The sequence below is a fragment of the Arachis stenosperma genome, chromosome 7 (assembly GCF_014773155.1).
Source record: "Arachis stenosperma cultivar V10309 chromosome 7, arast.V10309.gnm1.PFL2, whole genome shotgun sequence".
NCBI lineage: Eukaryota > Viridiplantae > Streptophyta > Magnoliopsida > Fabales > Fabaceae > Arachis > Arachis stenosperma.
In genome coordinates this window covers 30,511,673-30,520,006 of record NC_080383.1, presented here as the reverse complement: position 1 = coordinate 30,520,006, position 8,334 = coordinate 30,511,673, and the positions used below count along the sequence as shown (strand labels likewise).

At 30.9% G+C, this 8,334-nt stretch overlaps 1 protein-coding gene across 1 annotated transcript; it reads left to right on the top strand.

Annotated features, from left to right (window-relative positions):
- The first annotated feature begins 870 nt into the window (after positions 1-870).
- On the top strand, positions 871-6,074 carry LOC130941745 (protein DAMAGED DNA-BINDING 2). Its single transcript, XM_057870323.1, has 11 exons — positions 871-1,225; positions 1,320-1,410; positions 1,978-2,105; positions 2,581-2,703; positions 2,807-2,895; positions 2,985-3,105; positions 3,384-3,475; positions 3,801-3,930; positions 4,047-4,295; positions 4,396-4,592; positions 5,119-6,074. Exons 1-11 carry the CDS (start codon positions 977-979, stop codon positions 5,336-5,338), a joined length of 1,689 nt encoding a protein of 562 aa, XP_057726306.1. The 5' UTR covers positions 871-976; the 3' UTR covers positions 5,339-6,074.
- Positions 6,075-8,334: the final 2,260 nt, after the last annotated feature.

Genomic DNA, 8,334 nt, shown 5'->3' with positions numbered 1-8,334 from the left:
TGAATTTATCAAAAATATTCGCCGGCAATATATTTAATTACTATCGGAATTACTGTCAAAATAAATATGATGGTATAAATCTCGTTGGTAATTATTTACCGGCGAATTTTTTTGCCCGCCGCTAATTACCATAAAAAAAATTTTACTTGTGATTTTACTGTTAGATTTTTCTCCAAATAAATTCGACGGTAATATATTATTAATTAATAATCAAATTAATAATTATCGTCGGATTTAACCGATGATAAATCCGATTATAAACTTAAATTTTAAATTAAAAAAAAATTGTTTAAAAATTAATATATAATTTTAAATATTTAAATTTAATAATTTTTAAACTAATAAATAAAAAATATAAATTAATTAACTCAAAAAATAATTAATTTAGATAATAATAAACTTAAAAAATTAATTACAATAAATAATAAGTCAAAAATTAACTCAAAAAATAAATAAATTAAGATTAATTCAAACCATTAACAACAAAAAATAATTAATTCAAAAAATAATTAATTCAGATAATAATAAAGTATTTTCATAATTATTTCGTTTGCATCACCAATAAAAAGAAATAAAACTGAAAAATTATAATTTTTTTTGGTCTATCCATATTTTTTATATTTATTTTATTTATTTAAAATAACAGTACCGGTAGTTCCAAAGAAACAAGTAATACTTTATTGAAGTTTCCCTTTCAACTAAACAACGGCGTAGTTTCCGAATTTGTCCTTACAGAGGTGAAGGAAGAAATGGAAGACAAGAATCCTTGGGGCATTTCCGTAATTTAAATAAAGCGTGACGTGCGTTACTCCAAAACCAACAAAACCAAGTCGTCAAAGTCCACCCTCCGTGTCTTCCCTCAAAAGGCTCAAAAACCTTTCATTCTCTTTCGCTTATTCTGTATCGTACTCTCTACAACTCTGTTTTCCCCCCAAACAACAGAAAGAAAAGGTTGCTCCTTTTTTCTCAACCGCCAATGGCACCCATAACTAGAAAAGCTTTCTTCCCGAAGGTCATCATTGAGAGGGACTCCGACACTGAACACAGTTCCTCAGAAGAAGAAGAGGAAGGGCCAGAATCACTTCAAGAAGAAGAAGAGGAGGAGGAGGAGGACAATGATGTTAATGTTGCTGGGAATGGGAACGCGGAGAGGTTGGAAGTGGGTTTGGATTGTAAGAGGAAAGGGAAAGCACCGATCACTATCACTCTCAAAAAAGTTTGCAAGGTTGAAGTTTTATATTATTTAGTTTTTTTAAGTTCATGATGTTCGTTGCTGTTTTGGTTAAAAACAAAAAAGTCAATGTTGATTGTTTTTATAGGTGTGTAAGAAGCCTGGACATGAAGCGGGGTTCAAGGGTGCTACTTATATTGATTGCCCTATGAAGCCTTGCTTTCTCTGTAAAATGCCTGGTAAGTAAGTAACTAACTAACTAACTGTTATATTCTGCTCATTGCTTTGTATTGTTGTTCTATATAGGACTCCTTTGTTTTAATTTCTTTAAAAAGTTTAACACTTTAATACTAAAATTTAGTTATAGTGATAGTGAATATGGTCATGGAATGCTTAAACTGATAGTGATTACCAAAATGCATCAAAATGCCCTTTTTTTTTTCATCGAGAGAGGAGAGGGGGTTCTATTTTTCGCTGTTGTTTTTAAGTTTTAATCAAGAAAAGTATTTGTTTTACTTAGTGACATCATCAGGAGTATAACATGTATGCCACTGCTACCATATACTTCAATGAGTATGAGTGAGCATTGAGGTATTCATATATGTAGAGGATATTTTATGTTAAATCTTAAAAGCTTTGATCGTTTAAGAATGTTTTCCCCCTAAATATCCATTTATTGTGGGATGCTCGTTTTTGTGACATTGTTTCCATTTCCACTCTGGCATGATAACAACTTGTTAATTTCTCTAATTTATTGGTACTTCTTTGTTAATGTTCTTCATTTGCTGTGATCTTTTGAATTGGAGGACATACCACTTTGACTTGCCCTCATCGGGTGACCACTGAGTATGGAGTTATTCCGGCACCTCGCAAAAAGACACGTAAACCATTGGAGTATGTGTTTGAACGCCAGCTAAAACCTTCTGTTCCTTCGGTAAGTCTGAGCTTTTTTTTGTTTTTTCTTTTTTGATAAGAAGAATTTCATTGAGACAAATGGAAGAATCATAGAAGATAGAGGATAAGAGTTCCTCTAACCAAATAGCAAAACAACTAGGAGTTTTCTAAGCGCCTTACTCTTTTGCCTGTCTATGCAGTGGTATTGTAATTTATTTTTTAAGCCATTGATTTGATGGTATAATGGCATTTACCCCATGCACAGCCTAATTAATTAACCAAGTAGATTTTGTACTTTTAGGCTTAGCCTTTTTCAGTTTACTTGCTTCTAAGCTATTAGTGTTAAGTTCATCTGCTTAGTTAGCCATTGTAGGATTCTATGAAGTTTACATGGTTGAGATGAATCATTGGGTTTTGCTAATAATTTTACATGAATGTGTTTTCATTGTTATGGTTATTTATATGGCACAGCTGTATCTTACAAGATTTTCTTCGTTATATGCATTATGCAATAGATCAAGCCCAAATATGTGATCCCAGATCAAGTGAATTGTGCCGTTATTAGATATCACAGTAGACGTGTAACTTGTTTGGAGTTCCACCCGACAAAAAATAACATCCTTTTATCTGGAGATAAGGTAATTATAATAAATTACATTCTCATTATGTTAGTCCAGATTAGTTTCCAGTTTGCCTTCGTTTAACACCACTGATTGTGCTTTTCCTTCTTTGACCCTAAAGAAAGGACAACTTGGAGTTTGGGATTTTCAGAAAGTACATGAGAGGATGGTCTATGGTAACATACATTCTTGTATTCTGAATAACATGAAGTAAGTTGCTTTATCAAAACATGAAGTAAGTTGCATTTATTTGTATCTGTGAACTCAGAATCTGATTCTCAATATGGAAAATTTCGTAGGTTTGATCCTAGAAATGATTGCATGGTCTATTCTGCATCCTCGGATGGAACAATTAGTTATTCTGACATGGAGACTGGAATATCATCCTGTCCATTGAACCTGAACCCTGATGGATGGCAGGTAACATTTTTCATTTCTGATATGTCTGGTTTAACTTCTTGACTATGATGTGCTCAATGTGTGGGTTTTTGTTTTGGCCTGCTTTAATTTTCTGCTTTTAATTGGAATGGTTGTAGGCTTGTAGCAAGTTGTTTTACTTTAATTTTACTTCTGGGTAGTTTTGGCAAGAAAAAAGAGTGGTAGAAAATAGAAAAAAAGTTAGGGAATTGCCATTCATTGAAGTTTCCCTAAAGTTTTTCTTGTCTATTTACAACGTTTTTTTATAATGTTTTGTTTAGGGTCCAAACACTTGGAAAATGCTCTATGGCATGGATATTAACTTTGAAAAGGGTCTTGTGCTTGCTGCCGATAGCTTTGGCTTTCTTCACATGTAAGTAACCTGGGTTGGTATTTTATTTCCTAAAGTTTTTAATTTTATGAAGAGATATCCATTCTTGTTAGGCATTAGTATCACTTAATAACAAAGTAATTAATGCGTACATCACACATGGTAAGCTTATGTTATGGCTTATTCGTAAGGTAAATAATAAAGTACTCGATATTTGCATCCACCAGAGCCTGAATTTGTTCCTAATATGAAAGTTTTCTTTTTGTATTATCATGTCATTATTTTTCTTGAATAGGGAAAAAAATTTTGTTTCCTTTTAATCTGTAGCTATGTGTCTTTAATCCGTAGCCACCTGTGGCATTTACAGGGTTGACACTCGCTCTAACCACAAGACTAGTGATGCAATTTTGATCCATAAAAAAGGTCGAAAGGTAGTTGGTCTCCATTGCAACCCAGTTCAGCCAGACCTCCTATTGAGTTGTGGAAATGATCATTTTGTGAGTCCTTACTCTTGTCCATACAAAAGTTATTCGGTTAAAAAATGTAAATCTGATGCTCGGTGCTCACTGTATATATACTAGTATTTAAAACATGTAATGGCCTCTCTTTTTAGGCTCGTATTTGGGATATTCGTCGAATAGAACCAAAATCATCCATATATGAACTTAAGCACGGCGGTGTAGTCAACTCAGCCTATTTCTCTCCAGTGTCTGGGTGCAAAATTCTTACCACATCACAAGACAACCGTCTTCGTATTTGGGATTCAATCTTTGGAAATATGGACTCCCCCAGCCGAGAAATTGTTCACAGTAATGATTTCAATCGTTACTTGACCCCTTTTAAAGCTGAATGGGATCCAAAGGTATTATTATTTTAAAGTTAAAGTTTGTGTTAGTTGTTTATAATGTTTTATTTTTTAAGTTGCTTAGGGACAATGGGCAATGGCATGTGTGTAATTGCAGGATCCATCGGAATCGCTTGCTGTCATTGGTCGTTATATAAGCGAGAACTATAATGGAGCTGCCTTACATCCCATTGATTTTATAGATACCAGTACCGGACAATTGGTAGCTGAAGTCATGGATCCAAACATCACAACCATCACTCCAGTGAATAAGTTACACCCACGCGATGATATCCTAGCATCTGGAAGTTCAAGGTTCGAATTTTCTTTTTAATCAGTCCTAGAGAACTGGATAATGATGCTTGTGATTTTTTTTCCCTCCATTTTATCCATGACAAACTTCATGTTACCTTTGCTGTTGAGATTTTCCATATCCAAATAGAAAATTTTGAAGGCCTTCTATGATTTGAAAGAGCATGTTTGGTTTTTGTTTTTATTTTCTATTTTTATTTATAGTATTTTCTGTTTTCAGGATTTTCTGGAAAAAATAAAGCTAAAACAGGAAATAAAATGAGTTTCACTTTTTAACAAAATTATGGAAGCAGAAAATATTGAAAATGAAAATAGAAACCAAATAGACCCTTATAACTGGTCTTTGACAAGTGCTTTTAGGACCATAAATTATTATGAACATTGAAACTGGTGATACTATAATCAATTCTGACATGGTACATACATAACTTGATCTGATATTCTGTTAATGATAGATCATTAGTGTTACCAATAATGTGTGAAAAAAAGCTGTAAAACCATGGTGTTCTGAGTCTGGTTTGTTATTCAGATCTCTGTTCATATGGAAGCCCAAGGAGACATCTGCGCCTGTAGAGGAGAAAGATGAGAGCAAAATTGTGATTTGTGGAGGAGCCGAGAAGAAACGCGGTAAGAAGAAGCACGATGACAGTGATGAATCAGATGATGAAGCATTCCTACCCAAGAACAAGAAATCTAAGTCGGAAAAGACCAACTGGAAATTGACTCGCTGCACCAAGAATAAATGCTGAATAGCGAAGTCAGTCCCTTTTTGAGTACATTGACTATTTTGATGTTTTCTTGTCAATGATTTTTTTGATGGAGAAATGCTATTTTGATAAGTCAGTTATCTATAATTGTCTACTGTTATAATGAGAGAAAGGAGCGCATTGTTTTTTGCAACTTGAAAAAAAAAAACATTTCTCTCACTTTATAACTATAGGTGATGAGTAAATGGACAAATTGGTCTTTTAAATTTCACTAAATCAAATTGGTTTTTCAAATTTCTCAATGCAAATCACGTTGGTTTCTTATATCACTTTAGACAATGACGAATGTGGTTGACTTTGGTAAATTTGGAGAATCAATTTGATTCCGTGGAAATTTAGAAGATTAGTTTAACTGGCGAGTGAAATCTGAGGGACCAATTTGACTATTTAAACGTTAGATAACTGAAAAACTATTAGTTTTCAGGATGGCATTTCACTACTGTTGACCATTGCATCTGCTAACATGTCATGGCTTCTAAGTTCTAACTTTCCATCCTATGTTTTTTGAATGGATCTTTTTAAACGGAAGTCATGGTATATTTTTGTGCTATAGTATATCATATTAGAAGGCAATGCTAATGGCACTATAGCATTTTAGGAAGTCATGTATATAGGTTATGTTGGATTATGCTTTTTTTTTTCTTCTTTCTTTTTGATGATTTTGTATAGTTTTTCACTCTTCAAGCTATAAGATTGAACAAAGGTATCTTTATGCTTTTTTGGGGGGCCTAACTCTATGCTTATATCTTAATTTTGATTTTATTTTTTTTAGATCTTACACTGCACACACTAGAAAGGATTCTATATTTAACTCATGAGATTTTGATTTTACTTTGTGTGAAATCTTGGAGCCCTGTTTATGTTCATTAGTTAATTACTGATAGTTCATTTATGTCAGAAAGACCCAAGATATAATTTGAGAGGGATACTAGTCTAATCAGCGATTAATTCGGCATAAGTTTGCTACATAACCCAATTTTTTCCTTCAGAAAAAGTGATTAGTAGTACAAATGATTTTTGTTATCCGACGAAAAAAAAATTGTTCCTATTCTCGTTGATTTAATCCTTTTTTGCTTTTAATTTTACAATATCCAATCCAAAATTATTTAAACCAAATTTGTATAAGTAATTATAAAATGAGATATAGTGTGTGTTTGGATTACAGTTTGTAAATGAAAGTTTGTATAAAATTGATTTTGATGAAAAATAAGTTTGTAACGGAATTTATGTTTGACAATTTTTATATCAAAATAAATGATAGTAAAATAAATATTGTTTAAATTGTACTATTTAAAGTTATTTTTAGATGAAAAATTAATAAAAAGACATCAATTTAAATATTTTTTTATATTATTCTATCATCTTAATTTAGATATTTTAATATTATTAATTAATTTTATAATAAAATTAATATTTATTTACTAAATTAAAGTAACATATGAAAGTTAACAAAATATATTTTATATTAAAAATAAAAAATATATTTTATTATCTATGAATAATTTTTTATTTAATTTATCTTTTAAATAGGATCATAATCTATATTATAAAAAATTATAATAAAACATAATATATGAGCATTATAATTATAAATATTACATAACAGAATAAAAATAAAAAATTTTAACCAAAACAAAAATATTAGACATAAAAAACAATAAATGATAAAAAAAATTAATATGAACAAAAAAAAAATAAGAATTGCAAAAAATAACAATATATATGAAAAATTAGAACATTAACAAAAATAACATAAACATTATTTATCATATAAATAAAATAAATATAATAAAAAGTAAAAATATGAAAGAGAGTATTATAAATTTTATAATGTCAAATAAAAAAATATTTTATTATCTTTTTAGTACTATTAGTACTCTTTAATTTAGCATTATTTTAAATTATAAATTTTCATTATTTATGATTTTATTATTACTTATAATTAATTTTTTTATTTATTTTGTCCTTTTTTATAGGATTAATTTATATTATACAAAATTTTGATAATAAATGTAACTGATGAGTTTGGAAAACTCTAAATTAAATTAGTGATGACTAAACATTATTAATATAATTAATTGCAAAATTATTAATTTGATTTTGGTTCATATGTGTTAATTAAATAATTTTGCTGTGCAGATTTTACTATTAGGCCAAAAAAAAGCCCAAGATGTTGAAAGAGAATCAGCCTTAGTTATAAAAATGTTAAATGTTGTGGCTGAATTATTATTACTCTTATTGGGCCAAATTTAATTATTAGCCCAAATCAACTTTAAAGAAAAGATCCACTAGCTTGGTCCGACATCAAAGAAAAGAAAATGGGGCACAATATTTTTCTTTACTCATTTAACAGGATGAAATCCATTTTTCTTAAACTGCTGCATGCTTCTAACGGATTTCACACCCCTTACTTGATGGAATTCAAATTTTTATTAAGAGGAGTTAATGCAGACATTGGGACTATGAAAGAGAAAGAGAAATTGATTTGATGGCAACTTAATGATGATCCATGCCACTCAAAACAAGAGGAAAGTAAAATTAATTCATTTTAATTTATTTGTTCAAATCCATTGAATGCGTTTCTTTCTACTCTCTCTTCTCTCTCAAACTTTCGGTCACTTCTCTGTCAGAAAGAAAAATGAAGAAACAAGCTATCAGAGAATGAAGTGATGAAGCTAGGCACAAGCAAAGAGCTATTATGCTGATGGCATCAAGAAAAAGAAAATCTGAGGTATGGAGTGGCTAAGATCTTTACCACAAAAGGTAAGATGTGGTGAAGTAAGCTTAAGCTCTCCATAACCTAAAATGGAAGAAGATCCATTCGGTCAGAGGAAGAAGATCCTTGGAGGCATGGCTCGTCTCTGCTTTTGATCAACCACCACAGGAGGTAGCTATAGTAGCTACGTGATGGAAGAGGCAGAAGTTAGAGCAGATAGAGCTATCATCATCAAGAACGCATCAAGGGCTAGGAATTCTTC

Bases quoted from the DNA above. Each gene is read 5' to 3' on its own strand.
- LOC130941745 (XM_057870323.1), top strand. From the start codon at position 977: ATGGCACCCATAACTAGAAAAGCTTTCTTCCCGAAGGTCATCATTGAG. The intron at 2,704-2,806 runs GTAATTATAATA...TTGACCCTAAAG, and splicing joins TCCTTTTATCTGGAGATAAG to AAAGGACAACTTGGAGTTTG. The intron at 3,476-3,800 runs GTAAGTAACCTG...TGGCATTTACAG, and splicing joins AGCTTTGGCTTTCTTCACAT to GGTTGACACTCGCTCTAACC.